The 23,442-nt window shown below is 26.8% G+C and overlaps 2 protein-coding genes across 3 annotated transcripts in view; one reads left to right on the top strand and one right to left on the bottom strand.

Moving 5' to 3' along the window:
• The window catches only part of LOC127287146 (protein NDRG3), an 82,232-nt gene extending 71,145 nt beyond the window's left edge, over window positions 1–11,087 (bottom strand). Inside the window, exon 1 of the mRNA XM_051313936.1 lies at window positions 10,934–11,087. The gene's annotated coding sequence lies outside the window, so the exon portion shown is untranslated. The remainder of the gene's footprint in view (window positions 1–10,933) is intronic.
• Window positions 1–22,461, top strand: part of LOC127287148 (FK506-binding protein 2) — a 37,035-nt gene extending 14,574 nt beyond the window's left edge. Inside the window, exons 2-4 of one of the 2 annotated variants that reach the window (XM_051313939.1) lie at window positions 15,291–15,454; window positions 19,127–19,251; window positions 21,064–22,461. In XM_051313939.1, the coding sequence (XP_051169896.1) occupies window positions 15,291–15,454; window positions 19,127–19,251; window positions 21,064–21,252 (478 nt within the window). In that variant the 3' untranslated portion in view covers window positions 21,253–22,461. The remainder of the gene's footprint in view (window positions 1–15,290; window positions 15,455–19,126; window positions 19,252–21,063) is intronic. The other variant, XM_051313940.1, reaches the window with a different exon arrangement.
• Window positions 22,462–23,442: the final 981 nt, after the last annotated feature.

Genomic DNA, 23,442 nt, shown 5'->3' with positions numbered 1-23,442 from the left:
ATATATATATAGGGGAATAGTGTCAGGGTTGGACACTTGGCTTTTTTTAAATAAGAACACTAGCGCCACCTGTGTGCGTACGTGACGAATCTTCTAGTAGTGTAACCTAACTTTTTGTGGCATTACATTTTTGGAGAATCAAAAGTAGCGTCTCCTGTGACTTCGGTGCAATCGAAGAGACAAAAAAAGTTTTGTTTGACTTGTGAATAAACCTAAAAAATGTGTTAAAAAAAGCAAGAATTCGGCAAGATAAGCTTATTGAATGTATTGTGGGGTACATAATTTAAGAAGAAAAAAAGTGAAAAATCGAATCGCAACACATGTCTGGTTATGGTTAGCACAATTCGAAAATGATGATTCTAGTTAGGGTTGGACACCCATATTAATTATGAATTTGACACAATTTATAAATAAATTTTATTTTATTGATATTTCAGTGCAAAATTGTGCCAAAGATATTAGAAAAATAATACTTAAATTGTATAAATTTTGTTCATCATTTCATTCGAGTTATTTGGAACAATAAAGCGTTATTTTTTGTAATTTGAGTTCATTCCTTTTTTAAACCCATGAAGCTTTACAATTTGTAAACAATAAGTGAAGATAAACATGAAAAAATAAGAAAATAAAAAACATTACAAATGTTATTTTACGTTTTTACCAATAATGCGTTTCGATTTTCAAAAAGTGTCCAACCCTGACTGAAAAGTCCAAACCTGACTAGATTTTTTTTTTTTTTAAATGTTTATAACTTTTTTAATTTTGGACCAATCAATTTACGGTCCACAGCAAAAGTGTTCCTCTTTTGTAGATGTTTCCACCCACATACCACAATTGACTGAATTTATCTACACAAAATATTTATAAACAAAAAACCAAAACTGTGTCCAACCCTGACACTATTCCCCTATATTTGAGTTAAATAAACGTATATTTTTGTCTTAGAGCCTATTAACTTATTTGTCGTAAATAAAAATTTTATTTGACGTTAATAAACATTTTAATTGAAATAAATTTTTCTTTGGCTCAAATAAATTTTTTATTTAAATGAAATAAAATTGTATTTACAACAAATAAATTTAGTAGGCTCGGAGACAAATAATATATAATTTTTCTGAGTGTATCAAACAAATATTTATATGTATTATAATATAATAATTAGGTCAATTAAATTGTATTTGTTTTAGAAATTATTGGTTCAATAATAAAATTTATTTAATTCAACTATTTGGTTTCAAAAAATTATTTGATTCAAGTAAATATATTTATTTGTAACAAATAATTATTATTTGAGATGGTATTTGTTTCAAATATACAGAAATTACTGGTAATACAGTTTATTTAATTCAATTAATTTGGTTTAAAAAAAATTATTTAGTTTTCACTGCAGTATAGTAAATTTTTGAAATACTACATAAATATTTTATTATAAATCAACAAAAGGAATACGAAGAATTATTTGTTTCATAAACATCATCAAAGTTTAAAGTAAGGGAAAGCACACTCTTCATAAAGTATGCACTTGAGTTGGTATTCTTTTTTTTTTCTTTTTTATCATTGAGAGATTTTATTCCAGGTGCATGTATATATATATATATATATACTTGTTCTCGCTACAAAGATATTCCTCTGGAATTGCAAATGTTTCGCGCAAGACATTCCAGGGAGGACGAAACTTGAAATAGCTATATATGCATTCGTTTTACAACAACGTCACTGGCACCGGGTGTGCTATGGTACTTTTCGCTCCGACGATATGGAAATTTCATATATAAGTTGGATTCTGTGCCTCGCGTTCTTGTATCTTACCCTTGCACCCCCCCCACCTTTTTTTTGCCTTTCCACTCTCCCCCAATCCTACAAGATGATACGGGTGCATAAGCAGACCACCGGCTTTTTTTTTTTCTTTTCTAAAAGGGCCACAATTTTCAGCCAACTTATTACACGTCCTTGCCACGCTGAATCTGCAATTTCCACGGGCTTTCACTTGAAACTTTTTTTTTTTTTTTTTTTCATTCTCCTTAATATATTTCATTTTTATATATAGAAAAATGCGTGAAAATTTTCCTGTCAGTGGGAAAAATAATAAAAAAAATTGGGACGCATGATTATGTTTTAAAAATCATTAGTTAGAATTTCATTTGTCAAATAATTATTATTTTTAAGCCGATTCGATTTATTCGAATTATTATTTGATATAATTTACATACAACCGATTTTTCCTACTACAGAATTTTTATTTAATCGAAAAATTATTTTAACAAAATTTCTAATTTGATAGAATTTTTATTTATTCGAAATTGCAAATGACTAAACAAACCATTCTCACTTGGAAAGATTCCCCGTAAAGTGCCCCCTGGAGGTTCTATCAGAATTCCGCCGGAACTTCCAATCTAATTCCGTCGGAATTCCATCGGAGTTTCAAAGAATTTCCGATGGGATTCCGACGGAGTTCTGACGGAATTCCAACGGAATTAGGACTCTAAAAATTTTGAAAAAAAAATTAATCGGAATGCCATCGGAAATTCTTTGGAACTGCGATGGAATTCCGACGGAATTACGTTGGAAGTTCCGGCGGAATTCTGATAGAACCTCCAGGGGGGACTTTTCGGGGAATCTTTCCAAGTGGATTGACAAAAAGATTTCGGCGCGATTTTTAAAATCGAAGATATTCTTAGAATTCTATTTTTTCCGTATATAAATATAATTATTGATAAATGTCAATTTATTCATTGATAAATGTCAATTTATTCATTCTCATTTAAAAATTCATAATCAAGTCTCGTCTTTTCCAATAAAAATTATAATATTAAAATGACGTATCTCAATTCTCATATTGAAATTTTGCATCTGAATATATATATATATATATATATGTCTTGAATTGAAATAGGTACTCATTGAATGTAATCAAATAGTAATTCCAGTTATGACTTATTGCATATATTAAAAATCAATAATATTAATTAAAACGCAAAAATTCAAATCTCTCTCTCTCTCTCTCTCTCTCTCTCTCTCTCTCTCTCTCTCTCTCTCTCTCTCTTTCTAAAATTTTGGCTCACGATTCAAAGTATATTTTCGATTTTTATCTTTTTTCAAGGCGCATGAATTTTTCCTAAAAAAAATAATTAATTAGAATTTTTATTAATAATTATAATAATATAAATATTATTAATAAATATTTAATAATTATTATTATTTTTTTTCGACCAATTTTCAAATTAAACTTTTCACATTTACAAATTTTTACCAGAATTTTTATTTTAGTCAATTTTTTTTTACATTATTTTTTATTTAAGAGAAATTTTAATTTACTTGAATTCTCATTCAATCGAATTTTTATGTGATTCCGAATTTTTCAATGGCAGAAATTTCAATTTACCGAATTTTAATTTGTTCGAATTTTAATTTGTCCGAATTTATATTTGTACAAATTTCATTTGTCCGAAATTACAAACGACCGAATAAACAATCGACAGAAAGATTTCGGCGCAATTTTTTGAAAATTTACCAATTAGAAATTAATCAAGAAAATTGTGATTGGTGAATTTTAAAAATGGCGCCCAAATTCATTCTGTCGATTGATGGTTCGGACATTTGTAATTTCGGACAAATGAAAATTCAATGAATTGGAATTTCTGCCTATTTGAAAAATTCGAATCACATAAAATTCGATTGAATGAAAATTCTGTTAACTTCAAATTCAAATTAATTTAAAATTCTTTTAAATAAAAAGTCATTTAAATAAAATTACTATAAAATAAAGATTCTGCAAAAAAAAAATGGTTAATTAAAGACAGAAAACTTGGCCTAAGAAATTTTCCCTATAAAAATTCGTGTAAAAAGAAATTCTGTCAAATGCTAATTCAAAAAATGAAAATTCGTCTAAAATCAAATTATTTCTAATAAAATATTTTAATATAAAAATTCTAAATGATTTTGTATGGAAAATTCTTGCGCACGAATTTTTTTTTTCACACATAGGATTATTGTTGGTAAAAGAATACAAGTAAAAAAATACAAAAGTTCAGAATTAACTTTGACTTTCTAGAATTTATGAGGGTTTAAGTGCGACCAAAAGAACAGGAGAATTTAAAAATTTTTAAAAAGAAAAAAAAAGGAAAAAAAACCGTTGAGACATAAAAAGAACAATGAGCAATACCTACTCAGTGAAGACTGCAGCAGGTGCTTGATATTTGCATATTTATTCATAGGTGGAACGATATCCCAAAAAAGAGAGAGAGAGAGAAAAAAAAAAGTAAATCGTGCGAATATTGTGCATAGGGAAGAGAAAACGTTGGATATATGTATATACAGAAGCAGAGAATGACAAATAAAAAGTAGAAAATCCTTATCAAAGAATTTCTCGGCCTTTGGTCTTCCGACATGCAGAGTCTCGTTAACATATCAAAGAACTAGATGGAAAATTCAAGGGAAGGAGGGATATTTAAATTTAATTCACCTTCCATGTCAAATATTCCTTTAGCAACTTACTGTCATGTTGTATTCATGTGGATTACAGATACTGACAAAAAAATTTATATATATATAGAGAGAGTTTTATTGCAAAATCATTTGGAATGATCTCCCAAAAGGAGATATATATAAAGTATTCATTTGCTACTTGGCAGTTATAATTTATAACCTACATGGATTTGCCATAAACCATCAGTAATAATTATAAATTTTATATATATATATATACGCGCCAACCCCTTTATTTAAATTTACTAAAAATATTAAATATTATTTTGATTAAATTTATATTTAATAAAAAATTTTTAAATTTGAACAGCAGATATTTATTTATATTTTAATATGAACATAAACTATATTTTAACTTGCATCCGTAAACTAAATTTTCATCTATTCTGCAATTGAAAAATTAAATAGGGACCGAATAAATTTTTATATGTTTTTAAAGATTAATTTTACCCAATTTCTTTAAATAAAATTTATTATTTTATTTTTAAAGAATTTGTTTCTAAGATGTACCACGGATGACGTCCTTTCTAACCTATGACCCTAATTTTGGGCTAATGTCAGATTTTTTCTATAACTTTGACCAAATTTTGAGGTTATGTTCGCCTACACGCCTATGACCTTCAACGTAAATTTAAGGTTATGTTCTCCTTTGACCTATGTCCTTTAAAAGTTTAAAGGAAGGGTCATATCTTGACCATCTGATAATAATTTTGAGGTTATGTCCGTCTCTATTCCATCAAAAACTTTGCTTTTTGACATTTGTCCTTGATTTTTGAAGTTATGTTCGTTTTAATCTATGATTCTGTCGTTTGACCTTGAGTATTGATGTTATGTTAATTTTTAACTTATGTTTTTTATATAGATAGTAGAATATCTAAAATTTTCGAGACAAATTCTGAACGGTACGCGAGTTTTAATGCTACGCGAGTTGAACAGTAGGCGAGTACTGTGAGCTCCCGCGTAGCGTCGAAATTCTCGCCTAGTTTTCATTTGAAACAAATTATGAATGGTACGTGAGTCTGAATGCTTCGTGAGTTGAATGGTAGGCAAGTACTGTGATCTCCCGCGTAGCGTCGAAGTTCTCGCGTAGCGTTCATTCTTGAATCAACGTCGGCGGCGATATCTTTTTATAATATAGTAATGATATAAATATACAGTGCTCAAAATTGTTTTCAGTAAATTGTAATTTTTTAATAATTAACTAGAAATGAAAAAACAATTTTTAAAATCTAGATATAGAAAATAATTTTTAAATTATTTAAGAAATATATATTTATATTGGATCGAAATATTTTATTTAGGTTAGAAATCGAATTTTGCACTTCATTATTTAATGCTGTGGGGGATATTGAATATTGTAAAATTAATATTTAAATAAAGTAAAAGAAAAAAAATTTATCGAATAAAGTTTGGAAAAAAAAGAAACAAAAAAAAAAATTCATCCTAATATCTCTGGGGTGAAATTTCATGAAAATTTTCTACTCGATTTTTAGATTCCGTGCGTGCAACAAGGTGCTTTATAAATTGTAACTTCAATATAAATTTAGATCAAAATTATATATTTAGATATAATTAAGATACTTTTATTGTTTTACTCTTGTTTTATATACCATTCGAAAGTAAATTATTATTTCAAATTCTAAAAATAGGAAACAACTAAAAGCTAGAAAAAAAAAATTATTAATAATAGAAAGTTGAAAAGAAATAAGATTCAAAAATTCCTCTCTAATTGCATTTTCTGCGTGTTTGTTTTTAGTTTTGAATTATTATATATCTAATATCTATATTTCTCAAAAATATAGTGATTTGAACGCCGCGAATATTCTGGATTAAAAAAATAATGAATCTTTATCAATTTTATTTTTTTTTGTGCCAATTTTGTGACAAAAAAAGGTTTTAGCCATTTTTTTAAAAAATCGTTACAACATTCCGGTTTGAAACTTGTTAATTGCATCGCATCGACAAACATGCATCAATATGCACGGTTATTGGTTCACCTAATAGTGATATATGGCAATGACTTTTCTCGTTTTCAACTTTATATACGCCCTCACATCGTTTTTCTATTAATTTGCTAACGCCGAAAGAATTCTGTTGAAATCAAAATCAACGTAGGGACAAAATTTCTATATTTTTTTTTTTAAAGCTTCGTGGCCCAGGCTCGCTTTGGCGTCCGTCCGTCCGTCGTAATATATGCTTTAGTATTAACAGCTAGATAACCAGAAAGGTTGCGCTTTATGCTGTAACGTTTGTAATTGAAAGAATCAATATTTAGCTCACCGAGCCAGGGTTCGTTTTGATTCCAACACAAAAAAAAAATAACAACGGCTTAATTACAAACTGATAACAAATTATTTATTTACACGATATATATACAGGTGACAAAGATTAACAAGTAAATCGTGGAAGTCGGTTTCGAGTAACAATTTATCGGCGTCTATTCGAAATATGTTGAGCTGCGGCATCGAAAATCGGCATCAATTTGGAACGTCGCTTATTTGAGCCGCACATTAACGAAATCGGCTTTAACTCGCTGTGATGAGCCGTAAATCTGTTACTATACTGCCTAAAAATTCGCGATACAATGGTGAACCACGAGTAAAACTCGTGTTCCAATTATACGAAGAGTAAAACTCTAAGTATATCTAAAACCGGAGATTAAAAACGGTAAAAAGAATGGAAAATCTACTTTAAACTACGTGAATACAATATTATGTTACTATACATTTCGTTACGTTACTTTACTATTATTTTCTATACATTTTGTTACGTTGCTTTACAATTCTTTACTATACATTTTTTTACGTTGCTTTACAATTCTTTACTATACATTTGTTACGTTAGTTTACATCGTGATACGTTACTTTACACTATATACATTAAAAACCGATAAAATGTTCAACGGGTAAAACCCGTCTAAACGGGTAAAACTCTCTACGAAAGTTATTCGGGGTAAAACTCCGGGAGTATGGCTCTTTGGGGTAAAACCCCTATTCAGGTGGGTAAGACCCTCCTAGACTCCGTGTAGCACGAGAGTGACGGTCCTCAGCGGGATCACAGCTTATATATAGCCGTTCGGTGTGCTGAGCGTATGCGAGAGAGCTTTTAGCGATGCGGCCCGCGCGGCGAAATCGGGTACTACGTTGCAGTGCTCCGCAGTCGGTAACCTGTTTATCCGACTTGAGATAATATTTAGTATAAATATTTACCGGCCGATTTCTAACTATCATTACAATGCTTAACAATTTATGCAAAGGTTGTGTTTTAAGACGCTTTCAAGTCTGAGGTCCGAGCCGCAGCTCTTTGGCAAAGGCGTTGAAAAATCGTTTTGATTTTAAAAGGGGAAACGCGGTTTTTCAAATTATGAGAAAGTAAATTGTAACCTTCAAAACAAGCAACTGTTTGAAAAGTTTATACTGTTTTATATTAAAAAATACTGTAAAAATTGATTTTTAATTGATAATTAAAATAATGTAAATAATATTTTTAATTGATAATTAAAATAATGTAAATAATATTTTTAATTTAGCAATAATTAATTTTTAATATTAGAATTAAAAAATTATAATTGGCCGCCACATTAAAAATATATAAATAAATATAATTAATTAAAAACAATTTAAATTTATTATAAAAAATGTAATTTGAATAATAAAAAATCAACACATTTATTCTTATAAAAATATGTAAATATTATTGTTAATTTAAAATTTTTTTTATAGTATCTATTTTAATATTTTTTAGTGTACAAAAAACTAATGCAAAATTAAAATTAATAATAATAAATAAAAGTGTAAAAAACAAAAGCATAAGCAAAAACAACTAACTTCAAAAGTGTTTACAAACCGAAAGAATATCAGGATTATTATTGTAATAATAAAATAGTTGTCTGAAAAATGATATTTACATCAATCTAAAAATTAGGAACAACATTGCCGATAGAAAATAGTCATTAACGATCAGCATTTTGCACATTAAATAAATAAATGAAACATTAATTAATAATAAAAGTAAAGCCACGAAACTTTGCTTCTCTCATATTTTTTCTTCTTAAATTGAAAATTTAATAAATAGTAACGGATTAATAAAAAAAAAAAAAATAGAAACAATTCCCAAGGATTATTATCATTTGTAAATGAAATATATTTTATTGATGATTAATGTTTAAAAAAAAAATTGGAAACGATGACTATTTTAATTATAAATGTGTTTTATATACGTTTGCTCTGTACCCGCAAGAATTTTGGTAGAGAAGGATAAATTTTAGGGTAAGAGAAGAGGATGCAGGACCGGAAGTTGGTAACGTGCGGCCATATTAGGATTTCCCATGCGGGGCGTACGTTACGTTTCTGTACACCATGAAATATGCAATGCTATCTGCACGAACGCCGCAATAGTCCAAGCTATTTTCACCCCCCGCGATCACCACATCTTGCCATATATATATATATATATATATATATATATACTCTCTAACGTTTCTATACCTAAACTGCAACGACGACAACGTTACGAAACAGACTGTTGCTATTGAATCGATTTTACATTTGCACGTTAACGCTCTCATATTTATGACTCCAGTTTATACGATCGACTTTTGGTACCAATGAAATTACGCATATATCCAAAGACGACAAATACAATTATGATTTCATATTTCCATCTTGGGGAAATATAATTTTTTTTTTTGACAAATTTTCTTTTTTTAAATTAGCATTTGACTCTATTTCTTTTTATACAAATTTCTATTTATTTTTCTATTTATTTTTAGATAGAATTTTTGTTTTGTAAAATTTTTATTTTTTCATTTAATTTACATTTAATTGACCAATCACGATTTTCCTGTTAATTTTTAATTGGTAAATTTTCAAAAATTGCGCCGAAATCTTTCTGTTCGATTGGTTTATTCGGTCATTTGTAATTTCGGACAAATAAAAATTCGGCGTCTTAAAAATTCTATTAATTAAAAATTCGGTGCGTTTGAAATTTCTGCCATTGAATTCTAATCACATTAAAATTCTAATTAATAATTATTATAAAAATAATCATTTTGCCCTAAAAAATTATCATTTTTTAAAAATTATATTTGTTTTTTATTTTATTTCTAAATCTCCAAAATGACGGTATAAAAACTACGGATAGAAATAAGAATATCTGTTTGGCTAAATTAACAAACCAAGTGTGTGTGTGTGTGTCACCCACACGAGAATGTAATAGCCTACTATGTAGTTGGCCTTAATACTACATTGTGAAACTGGGATTAAAATAACAGTATCCGGAATAAAAAAAAAATCTAATCAAATTAAATATGATATTTTTCAACTTTTAATTTTCTCTTACTTTCTTTAAGCACCAAGTGAAATTGTATTAGGAGAAAATTAGATTTCCTTATATTATTCAATGAAAGATAAAAATATTTCAAATTTTAAAACCGCATTGTATTTTTAAATAATTACAAAAAGGAAATTTTTTTTTCTTTTCTAATTCTAACATAGAAAAATTATTCTAATAAAAAATAGAATTTTTAGAATTAAATATTATTAGAAATTAATGATATCTAGTAATAATAATCATAATTATTTATTTGTATTAAATAATTATAATTTAATAGAACACGGAGAGAAATAGATGGTAAGAACTTATGATCTTAAGATGGTAAAAAGTAGATGTTATCCAGTACCATCATTATGCTACTCGGTACTATCAAAGATGTTACAAAAAGTATGGTTATGTTACCCACTATAATCTAGATAGTAACAGATAGAATCTAGATAGCTGTCCGTATATGAAAGATCAAATATGGTACCTGGTACTATCTAGATAGTACCCCGTACCATCTATTTCTCTCCGTGAAATAAATATATTTATTTAATAATAGTCAAGTAATCGATTATTTGAATCAAATAAATATTTTTTCAATGTAGCTTTCTTAATTTTCTTTTTATATCAATATTATCTTATTTTTAGCTATATATTGATAAATATTTGTTTACTTAAGATTAAGAAAAACTATTTTCATTTATCATCAAATCATTGTTTTCTTCTTCTCAAGTTTATTATTCTTGGAAAATTAAAACCATCTCACTAAAACTAATCATTTACAAGGTTATATAGTAACAATGTTTTTCTCCATTAGCATTACTGATAAGCCAAAGGTTTCAATTAAAATTTTATTAAATTTTTTAATTACGTTAATTGGATTTAATATTTCCAAAAATGATTTGAATCAGTTTTAATCGGATTTTTTAATTTTAGTGTTATATTTAATTCATCTGGAACAGCGATATATTTCATTAAAACAGCGAATGTTTTCGCTATTGTAGAGAAAAATATAGCTGTTCCAGATAAACATATTTTTTTTCCTGTAATTAAAATTTGTAACTATTAAAAAATTATATTATATATTAAATTTGTTAATTTTTGTATAATTTGAAAATTTTTAAATTACCGTAAATCACATTTAGAATTCCATATTTATAAATAATTTGCACAAATTTACCGGTTAAATTTTCTTTTTTTTTTAATGAATTACATAAACTTTAGTTTTCGACCTGTGACACGCAACATTAGCTTTAAATTGAACGATTATTTCACACGATTTGCGCTTCTCGCTGCAAAGAGTGATGAGGCACTGACTGACTCTTGAAGCGAAACAATCCGTATGTTGGGCAAACAATATATTTAATCTCTACAGAGTAGTAAAACATCTTTACAATGGCGTATCAAACACGGTGTTGATTAAAAAAAAAAACAATTCTATTCAGATGCATCTGCTCTTAAGGAAATAATAAAAAAAAATTTACGATTTTAAAAATTTATTGCTATACTCAAAAAAAGAAAATCCACTTTAATTATCTGAGAGGCTGTTTTCACCGTTTGGATAAATTTAATCCTTCGAGATATATTCTGCGTCTGCGCACAAAACTGCATACAAGAATTCTGCGCAGACGCAAAAGCAATAGATATTTTCTGCGCCTGCGCAGAAGCTGTATACTAGCATTCTGCGCAGACGCAAAAGCAATAGATATTTTCTGCGCCTGCGCAGAAGCTGTATACAAACATTCTACGCAGACGCAGAATATATCTAACTTCTCGAAAGATTAAATTTATCCCACAAGCTGTAAACGACCACGAATTTAATTTTTATCCAATTTTCTCTTTTCATTATTCTTAATTGATCCTATTTAGCAAATCATTTTTCCAACTTTCCTTTAATTTATAAACACCCAAACATTAAAAAGTATACGTATATATATGCTTTTATCATAAACGAAAAACACGACACATAAGCTTTATTACTGAATTGTCTATTTTTTAGGGGGAAAAAAAAATTTTTTTATCACTACACTTTTCTTTCTTTTTTTTTTTGTATCCTTGTGCAATTCAAAGGTTCTATCCGCGGTTCTCCTTCTCCCTCTTTCTCTCTATGAGTACCCCACTGGGGGATATAAACCTTCCTGTAAAGCGCGCGATATCGTGTACGCTCAAAGCCTCTTTGAATATTTAAAATCGTCTCCGCGATATACAAGGGATAAACTTTACGTTTCTTGGACAAGCTATCTTTTTGGCTTCCGTCCCTTAGGTCTTGGACGACGCGCGAAACTGGTCGTCGTCGTCCTCCAAAAGAAAAGACTTATCCAATTTTCCATTTCCCTTGTGTCCCGTATGTACCAAAGTGATTCCTTTTTTTTTTTTTTTTGACTCCTCGAATTTTAACATCTTACAACCAATCGCAACATTTTTATTTTCTTCTTTTTTTTCGAATAAATATTTGTCGTTTTTTTTTCCTTTGTTTTTTAAAGGTGCGGTACAGAAATAATTAATAAATAAACCCTACATTTGAAAATTTTGCACAATTCTACAAAAAATACAGTCAAAACTGTTTTACCGATTAATGGTAATGCAGATTCGACTGTTTTACCGATTGATGATAACATAAATTTTTTTTCACTGTTTTACCGATCAATGGTAATGCAGATTTGACTGTTTTACCGATTGATAATAACACAAATTTTTTTTTACTGTTTTACCGATCAATGGTAATGCAGATTTGACTGTTTTACCGATCAATGGTAATGCAGATTTGACTGTTTTACCGATCACTGGTAATTTTAGATTTGATTGTTGTACCGATTAATTGAGAAATCCTATCTTAAAACTATAATTTTTTCAAATTATTTATGTAAAATTTAAAATCATAAGATTTCTTATACCTATGAAAAGAAAAAATTATTTTCCTAAACATTTTTTTTTTCGTTATATTTACGATCTAAAATCACAGCCTAAAATGAAAGTTTCTTATATGGATCTGACGGAGAAGTATGAACACACACTACTCCCATGAAATGAGAAATTTAAACACGTGGAAATGCCCTAGAAAAATATATATATCACACGAAAGTGAAACCAAATGCTTCAGTACTGATATAGAGAAGCACTTATCGTCTTTCTCTCTCTCTCGCTACTGATAATATACGAGCGACGACTTCTTGAGTCGTTTCAAATACTTGAAAAAGAAGGGTGGGCACAGAATTGGATCCGTTCCATTGCACACGCGGTAAATGTTGAAATACGATTCTCTCAACTATAAACTAACACACACCGTATGCAGGCGAGATCTTGAGGCGCAGTTAAATTCAACGTCACACAAAGGGCCATGAGATCATAAAACGACACACCGTTAATGAAGTAATTAAATATACGCACTAGGCAACTAAGCTGATAAGAAATTCAGGTTATCGCCATGATAAACTTGACAATGTTATATCACCAATTTAAATACGTAAAATTCGCTTTATTTTGCAAATAATATTTTAATGTTAATTAAAATTTAATTATTTCAGAATGTCTAACAAATTAACAATATATAGAATAAATCCCTAAATTTTTCCATGACATTCTTAAAAGATTTTTCTGATATAATTATTAAATATTGTAACTTAATACATTTATCATTTATTACTCTATTTTTCCGTAAAATTAGAGCAGAAATTAAAATGGTTCTCGTTTTTCCTCTATTATTCAAACGAAAAACTATAGAGCAGAAAATAAAACGGGCGCCGTTTTTGCCATATTTTTTATGGAAATATATAGAACAAAAACGGCGGAATTTTATTTTCTGCTCTAGTTTTGTAGAAAAATAGAGCAGAAAATAAAATTTCTGTCGTTTTTGCTCTATTTTTCCGTAAAAGTAGAGCAGAAATTAAAATTCCGTCGTTTTTGTTTTATTTTTCCGTAAAAATATGGCAAAAGCGGCGCCATTTTAATTTCTGCTTGAGTTTTTCGTAGACATAAAGAAAAAACGGAGCCGTTTTAATTTCTTCTCTATTTTTTCCGTAAAACTATGACAGAAATAAAATTCGCGCCGTTTTTGTCATATTTATACGAAAAATTATAACAAAAACGACGCAATTTTATTTTCTGCTCTATTTTCCTTTAATTTTTAAGAAAAACCAAAGCAGAAATTAAAATAGCGCCATTTTTCATATTTTTACGGAAAAATAGAACAAAAACGGCGGCATTTTAATTTCTGCTCTAATTTTTGTAAAAATATGTAGTGCAGAAATTAAGGTGCCGAAGTTTTTGTATCAATTTTTCCGTAAAAATATGGCAAAAACGGAACCATTTTAATTTCTGCTCTAGTTTTGTAGAAAAATTGAGCAGAAAATAACATTTCTGTCATTTTTGCTCTATTTTTCCGTAAAACTAGAGCAGAAATTAAAATTTCGTCATTTTTGTTTTATTTTTCCGTAAAAATATGGCAAAAACGGCGCCATTTTAATTTCTTCTATACTTTTTTTGGTAAATTTAAGGCAGAAATAAAATTAGCGCCGTTTTTGTAAATATTTTTACGAATAAATACAGCAAAAACGTCGGCATTTTAATTTCTTCTCTAGTTTTACTCAAAAGTAGAGCAAAAAAATGAGCGATATTTTAATTTCTGCCTCATTTTTTACTAAAAACTAAAGTAGAAATTAAAATAACGTGGTTTTTGCTACTCTTTAACGAAAATTTATAGCAGAAATTAAAATGGTGACGTTTTTGCCCTACTGTTAGGGAAAAGTACGAGCAAAAACGAAGGGAATTTTATTTTTTTGCTCTACTTTTTCATAAAAATTGGGCAAAAATGTTGAAATTTTAATTTCTGCTCCACTTTTACGGAAAAATAGAGCAAAAACGGAGGAAATTTATAATTCTGCTCCGTTCCTCGGCTTATGTTTTGCATAAAAATAGGGCAAAAACGGCGCCATTTTAATTTCTGCTCTAATTTTTCGGTAAAAATATGGCAGAAATTAAATTAGCGCTGTTTCTGCCATATTTTTACGGGAAAGTAGATCAAGAACGTCGGAATTGTAATTTCTGCGTTACTTTTATTAAAAACTAAAGCAGAAATTAAAATTGTTCGGTTTTTTCTATATTTCTAAGAAAAACCAAAGCAGAAATTAAAATTGTTCGGTTTTTGCTATATTTCTAAGAAAAACCAAAGCAGAAATTAAAATAGCGCCGTTTTTGACATATTTTTACGGAAAACTAGAGAAAAAACGGTGCTATTTTATTTTATACTCTACTTTTTTTTGTATAAAATTCTGACAGATATTAAATTGGCGTCATTTTTGATATATTTTCCCATAAAATATAGAGCATAAACGTCGGTATTTTAATTTCTGTCTTTTTTCTTGAGTAGAAACGAAAGGAAAAATTAGAATGGCGCAGTTTTTGCAAATTTACATCCAAATGTTGTACTTGTGAATATTCAAAAAATGTTCGAATTAGAAAATTTAATGAAATTATTTCATTTGTTACAGTTTGGATAGAGGTCAACCATTCACATTCCAATTAGGTGCTGGTCAAGTTATCAAAGGTTGGGATCAAGGACTTGTTGACATGTGTGTCAGTGAAAAGCGCAAGTTAACTATACCACCGGAATTAGGCTACGGTGATAATGGTGCTGGCAACGTTATTCCTGGAGGTACATATTTGTGGTTTTTTTTTTAATTATTTAAAGAATTTATCATTAATTATGTTTAATATGAAATTATATAATTTTTTTAATTTAAAAAAAATTGTTTTAATTTCTTTTTCCCGTCAATATGATAATTGGGATTTAACCATTACTTTTGGGAATTTAATTTCCTCTTGTTTATAAATTCATGAAATGGCTGCCTCTCTTTTTCGAATTATCAAGGGGGGGAGGGGCTAATCTAAAATTATCTCTGAAATTGGATCTGTCGTTTAACAACAAATTTAGTGTGTGAATTTCGTTTTAGATTATACTAACAAAAGCGCCTACCGCAACATCGTTTGACCGCACACACACACCCCGCGATAATCGAGTACCCCAATCACATATTTTTCTCTTCTTTTCAAAAATCATTAATTAAGAATTTTTATTTTTAAGTATTTTTTATTGGAAATTATTTTTTTTCAAACAAATTTACAATTTTCAAATTAGAATTGAATAGAATTTATTTTTTTACACGAATTTTTACTTTAAAAAAATTTTAAACTAACGAATTTTTACCAGACTTTTTATTCTATAGTCATTTTCTTTAAATGACTTTTTATTTAAGAAAATTTTAATTTAATCCAATTTTAATTTAATTTAACAGAATTCTTATTCAATTGAATTTTATGTGATTCGAACTGATTCGAACTAAATGACAGAAATTCCAAGTCATCGAATTTTAAATTTATCCGAATTTTTATTTGTTCGAATTTTTAAGACGCCAAATTTTAATTTATCCGAATTTTTATTTGTTCGAATTTTTAAGACGCCAAATTTTAATTTATCCAAATTTTTAATTTATCCGAATTTTTATTTGTTCGAATTTTTAAGACGCCAAATTTTAATTTATCCGAATTTTTATTTGTTCGAATTTTTAAGACGCCAAATTTTAATTTATCCGAATTTTTATTTGTTCGAATTTTTAAGACGCCAAATTTTAATTTATCCAAATTTTTAATTTATCCGAATTTTTATTTGTTCGAATTTTTAAGACGCCAAATTTTAATTTATCCGAATTTTTAATTTATCCGAATTTTCAATTGTCCGAAATTACAAATGACCGAACAAACAATCGACAGAAAGATTTCGGCGCAATTTTTCAAAAATTCACCAATCATGATTTTTCTGATAATTTCTAATTGGTAAATTTTCAAAAATTTCACCCGAAATCTTTCTGTCGATTGTTTTTTCGGTTATTTGTAATTTCGGACAAATTGATATTTCCGCTATTTAAAAATTTGAATCACAAAATTCGATTGAATGAGAATTCTGCTAAATTAAAATTCGATTAAATGAAAATTCTTTTAAATTAAAAAAAAAGAGACCGTAAAATAAGAATTCTAACAAAAATTCGTTAGCTTAAAATTTTGTTAAGTAAAAATTCGTGTAAGAAAAAAATTCAGTTAAATACTTGAAAATTCGTGTAAAAAAATAATTATTTCTTATAAAATTCTTTAAAATGATGAGATAATGAAAATTCTTTTATTATAAATAAAAATTCGTTTGATATAAACATAATCCTATATAATTTTCCATTCTCCTAAGTAGCTGGTTATGTTTTTGTGTCATGAATTTCCCATATGACTTCCTGCTCCAATTACATAAATGATTTGTGCTTTCTTATGCAAATATAGAATCTCACCCCCTACGATTTTCTTATCAAATTTTGAATTAATGGAAATTAGTCACGTACAAATATAAGGACGAGTTGAAATTTAATGAAATTTGATTTTGTTTTTTCAACAATTAAATAAACACTCACTTTTGTGGATACAAAATTTCCGCGAACACAAGTCATTTTGCATTTAAATGATGAATAATTTAACATCATATTTCATTAGTGTTCGTGTAGTCCGCTACGGGACCATCCATAACCAATGTACATCTTTCTATATCTCTCTCTCTCTCTCTCTCACTGTTCGCGGCCAAGAGCAATTTGTTAGCCTTCGACAAGCATTGTTATATTTTGAGATTCTGCGTGTAGTGATGTACAATATTATTAATTGCTACAAGCTCTTCTAATCAACATTAAATACACTTATCAAATTATTGATCATTGCTTCGTAAAAAAAAAATTTCAAAAAAAACAATTTCCACTTTTTTTGTAAATTTTTTTTTTCAATTTAATTTTTCTATAGGGGAATAGTGTCAGGGTTGGACACAGTTTTGGTTTTTTGTTTATAAATATTTTGTTTATAAATATTTTGTTTAGATAAATTCAGTCAATTGTGGCATATGGGTGGAAAGATCTACAAAAGAGGAACACTTTTGCTGTGGACCGTAAATTGATTGGTCCAAAATTAAAAAAGTTATAAACATTTTAAAAAAAAAATCTAGTCAGGGTTGGACTTTTCAGTCAGGGTTGGAAACTTTTTGAAAATCGAAACGCATTATTGGTAAAAACGTAAAATAACATTTGTAATGTTTTTTATTCTTATTTTTTCATGTTTATCTTTACTTACTGTTTACAAATTGTAAAGCTTCATGGGTTTAAAAAAGGAATGAACTCAAATTACAAAAAATAACGCTATATTGTTCCATATAACTCAATGAAATGATGAACAAAAATTATACAATTTAAGTATTATTTTTCTAATATCTTTGGCACAATTTTGCACTGAAATATCAATAAAATAAAATTTATTTATAAATTGTGTCAAATTCATAATTAATATGGGTGTCCAACACTAACTGTATAAAGTGTCCAACCTTAACTAGAAGCATCATTTTCGAATTGTGCTAACCATAACCAGACATGTGTCGCGATTTGATTTTTCACTTTTTTTCTTCTTAAATTATGTACCCCACAATACATTCAATAAGCTTATCTTGCCGAATTCTTGCTTTTTTTTACACATTTTTTAGGTTTATTCACAAGTCAAACAAAACTTTTTTTGTCTCTTCGATTGCACCGAAGTCACAGGAGACGCTACTTTTGATTCTCCAAAAATGTAATGCCACAAAAAGTTAGGTTACACTACTAGAAGATTCGTCACGTACGCACACAGGTGGCGCTAGTGTTCTTATTTAAAAAAAGCCAAGTGTCCAACTCTGACACTATTCTTCTAGACTTTTTTTTATCTATACAAATGGATTTTGCTTTGTAAAAAAATTTACCCCTCAAAAAAATAACAATTTCCCAAAAAAACAATTTACTTTTTTGTAAATTTTTTTTTTAAATTCTTCTAGACTTTTTTTCTACACTAATCAATAGACTATTTTTTTTTTCTAGTGACAGTAAACGAAAAAAAATTTATTGTGTTTCAATCGGTCAGATTTTTAGCACCTCTGTTCAGATAAAAGCTTTGAAGTTTGCATGACAGCGTTTTATTCCCTCCGTAACGTATTATTAACAAAAGTTTTATTCATTTAAAACAATGGGGACAAATAGACAATTTTAGTTCTAACTAAAAAAAAAAGGAAAATAGAATTTAAAAATAAAATTTTTTAAATAAAATTGGAAAAAAAAATTTTTAATTAAAATTAAAATAAAAAATTATAATTTAGAAAATTAAAAAAATAAAAAGAAAATAAATTTTTTAAAAAAATTTAGAAAAAGAAAATTTAGAAAATAAAATTAAAAAACAAATTTTTTAATATAACAAAATTTCATCAATTGACATGATTTTGTTTCAGGTGCAACTTTGTATTTTGAGGTGGAACTAATTAATATTAGCGACACAACTCCAGTAGCAAATGTTTTTAAGGAAATTGATGCAGATGGTGACAATCAACTTTCCCGCGAGGAGGTGAGCGCAATGGCAAGATCTCTTTCTTTATTCATTTTTCTGGGGCATTTTGGTACTAAGGCTTCAAAATATACTAATAATCACTTATCAATGGCAACTTTTTGAAAAAAAAAAACTATAATCAAAAATTTAATTCACCTTTTTTTTATTCAAAACTTAATTTTGAAAATAATAACAAATATGTCTTGCAAAACAATTTACATAAAATTAAAAAAAAAATGTATTATAAATAATGGTATCAATTAATTATGGTTGCTTGTTTAAATTTATAATAAAAAAAAAAAATTAGTGCATGAATATATTTGCATGCGCACAAAATAATAATTTTGATAAATATTTAATAAAGAGCAATTGTATCTTTTTTTTTTTTTTGCAAGCTAAACAAATATTTTGACCTATATAAAAATTTCATTAAAAATAGTCTAAAAAAAATGATTCGATTTCAAATAAAAAATTAAAGGCATAATAAAATAAATATTAAATCAAGTATTAGTTAATCGAGTTTAAAAAATGAATAGTTAATATTTTCACTAATTATTCATTATTGTAATTTTATTATAAGAAAATATAAATTTTCGCAAATTAAATTAATTAGATAAATAAAATAATTACAATAAATTGAATATCGAGAGAAAAAATAAAAATGAAGCCTTCCAGAAAAATGAATAAAAATATTGTTATAAACAATTATAAACTTTTAATCTAATTTGCATTGAATAGAAAATAATTGTAATTTTTTCGAGTCTTATTAAAATTTCCAAGATACTAAATAACAATAAAAGAGGAAAATAAATTTTATTAATTTCTATTCTTTAATAATTCTATAAATATTTTATCTGTATGTAATCGATTAATCTCTTTTGGAACACGTTCTCAACATTTACTCTCAAGTTTCTTTCCTTTTTTTTGAGCTCAGTAATTCACAAATATCAATTACCTAAAGCGGATCGATATAATCTCTCAAAGATTATCTTGGGATTCACTAAAAACCACACACTTTTCATAGAGCATTAATTTCCACAATTTATACCATGATTCTAAAAAAATAATTAGTTATAGAATTTTCATTTTATTGAATTTTATTTATCATAATTATTTTTGAGCCCAATTTTTGTTTATTCAAATTAGTATAATTTGCAAGAATTTTCATAAAAAATTATTTTCTATATTATAAAATTTTTATATAACTGCAAAATTCACTTCACAGAATTTTTATTTGTTTAAAATTTTCAAAATTTAACTTAATAGGCATTTTAAAGAATTTTTATTTGCTAGAATTTCATTGCATAGAATTTTCTTTTTTATTTTTTCAAATGAATTTTCATTTATTCAAATTATTATTTGATATAATTTTCATATAACCAATTTTTCATACTACAGAATTTTTAACAGAAAAATTATTTTAACAAAATTTGTAATTTATAGAATTTTCATTTGTTCGAAATTGCAAATTATATCAAATAATAATTCGAACAAATGAAAATTCATCTAAAAGAATAAAATAAATATTCTATGCAATGAAATTCTACACAAATAAAAATTCTTTAAAATGCCTATTATGTTAAATTGAAAATTCGAGTAAATAAAAATTCTGTGAAGTGAATTTTGCGGTTATATAAAAATTCTATAATATAGAAAATAGTTTTCGATGAAAATTCTTTGCAAAATACTAATTCGAAAAAAATGAAAATTCGGATTAAAAATAATTATGACAAAAATAAAATTTCATTTTAACTATAATGATAATTTAGAACCATTTGATTCTAATTTTATCTCTAGAAAATAATTTCACAATTTTTTTTTGTTTTTTTCTTTTTTGAACAGGTGAGCAAATATCTTGAGAAGCAAATGGATGGTGCTAAAGGAACGAATCAAGAACAGGAAGAAGAAATGAAAAATATGTTAGCAAACAACGATAAACTCGTCGAGGAAATTTTCCAACATGAAGACAAGGACAAAAATGGCTTTATTTCGCACGAAGAATTCAGCGGGCCAAAGCACGATGAACTTTAAAAAGACTTTTTTTTTCTATTACCACTGAAACCTTTTGGATTTTTTTTTTATTATTCAGACACTAAAAAAAAAATGTCTGATACATCTTTTCCTATGGAACAGTGAAGAAGCTTTCCCTCGTGCAATAAAAGGGACATCAAGCACTTATTCATCTATATTTTTTTTTTGGAAATTATCTGCGTCAACATTATCGTTTTTTGTTTTAGATTTTTTTTTTTTTTTAAAGAGTAAAACGCATATTTTGATGCAGACAATGGACTCACTAGATAAATTTTCCTAGAGGCAGAACATCGAGCTATAAATTCAATATTAGTCAAAAGTGATTTTCATTTTTTTTTTTCGAAATAAATTTTATACGACTTGACGAAATATGATAAACTTGTATCAATATAATTGTGAAAGAGGAAAAATACAACCATTCCTACTCGTATGCAATAATTGATTAATATTATAAATTTACCATTTTTCATTTTTTTATATAGAAAAAAAAAAATACATCAAACTTTATTGTAAATAACGTTTTGTTTTTTTTTTTTTTTTTTTAAAACGATGTATGAAAGTTCAGATATTTCAGAGGAATAACTTAATATTAAGATTTGTCTATTAGTTAAAAATTAAAATTTATTAGATAGTTTCCTTTTTAAATCTGTTTTTCTTATATTTCTTTGCAGTTAAAAAACAAATTTTTTTCGAAATCTATATGTAATTTTATATGTAAAAAAAAAACGAATTTTTATAAACAAATTGCTGGTAATAAGAATTGCATTGTATAAAAACATTCCAATAGTCAAATTTAATCGCCGCACAATCCCCAATATTCTAAAAAAAAAATTTCGAGAATTCATTCTCTAAAGGGAGAAAAAAAAAATAGTGTTTTTTACATGAGTGGAAGATGAAATTTATAATAAACAAAAAAAAAGTGCTCTGTCAATTATTATATACAGCTTCAATATTTCATAGTCTCAATTTAACATTTTTTAAAAATCAAAATTCTGTATTTTCATTTGACCGTACTTAAAATAAAATTAAAAAAAAAAAAGTTTATTATATCGACGTCTTTTTCTAATATAGTTGCTATCATGAAATTATTATGTAATTGATAAGTTTTTATTACATTATATTGTATGTTGTTAAAGTTGGATAAAAAGTTAAAAAAAAATAAAAATAAATAAATTTGTGCATTTCAAGCACATTTTGTTAATAAAAGTATTTTGTATTTTTATTTCCCGTCCTATTTTCTATTTTTTTATATAATCATTTTATTTGAAAATTCAAAAAAAAAACTTATTTTCTAATAAATATAAAATTATAATTTAATATTTTTAAAATATAATTTCGCGAGCTTTAAATTGTAATAACAATATTTAAAAAAATTATATTTCTTACCTTAGGATGCAACCGATGAGAAAATTTTTCGGATGATGATAACACACACGCGATTTAAAAAAATTTCGAAACACTCCCGGAAGCACATTTTCAATTAAAAAAGAAACAAAAATAAAACTTTTTCTAAGCGATCGCGATTTTAAGAATTTCGAACACTCGCGAAAAAAAAATTTACTAAAATGACAAAAAAAAAAAAGAAAATTTAACACTAAAATTTTTTTTGTTTGCAAATTAAAATTTTCGAGCTATTCACTATTGAAATCTGAAAAAATTAAATAAAAAAACAATAAAGAAAATATAATTAAAACAGAATTATTTTTTTTTTTTTATAAAATTTTCACTTACGAAAATCACGTCCGAACAGGTCAATACACGAATTACAACTGATTTAATTATATTTGTATTCATTATCCACATTGTTATGACCTTAAGAGTTTTATATTATCCTTGAATGTAAACAGTTTCAGATCCAGGTAGAAAAATAATTTCACTCGCTCCGTGTCTTTCAAAATATTTTCAAAATTTAAATATTATTTCATTATCATTATTACTTAAATAATATTTAAAATTAATTTTTTTGTTTTTTGTTTCTCGTTTCTCTTTTATATTCAAATTTCAATTATAAATTAACACTAAGGCCTCAGTGGCAGCTCTCACCAAAAAAATTAGTTTATTGAGCGTCTTCATCACAGACCAATAATAGTTAACCAAAATAATTGAAATTAGAATTATTTTTAATTTTATTGAAAAACAAAACACAAAAAGAGATTTATTATTTTCAGAATAAAAAAAAACTTTCCTCCT

Source organism: Leptopilina boulardi, unplaced genomic scaffold (assembly GCF_019393585.1).
Source record: "Leptopilina boulardi isolate dan_hultmark-lab unplaced genomic scaffold, ZJU_Lbou_2.1 LbouV2_368, whole genome shotgun sequence".
In the NCBI taxonomy this organism is placed as follows: Eukaryota; Metazoa; Arthropoda; class Insecta; order Hymenoptera; family Figitidae; genus Leptopilina; species Leptopilina boulardi.
The sequence above is the reverse complement of the archived record's forward strand: the minus strand, read 5'-3'. Positions and strand labels throughout refer to the sequence as shown.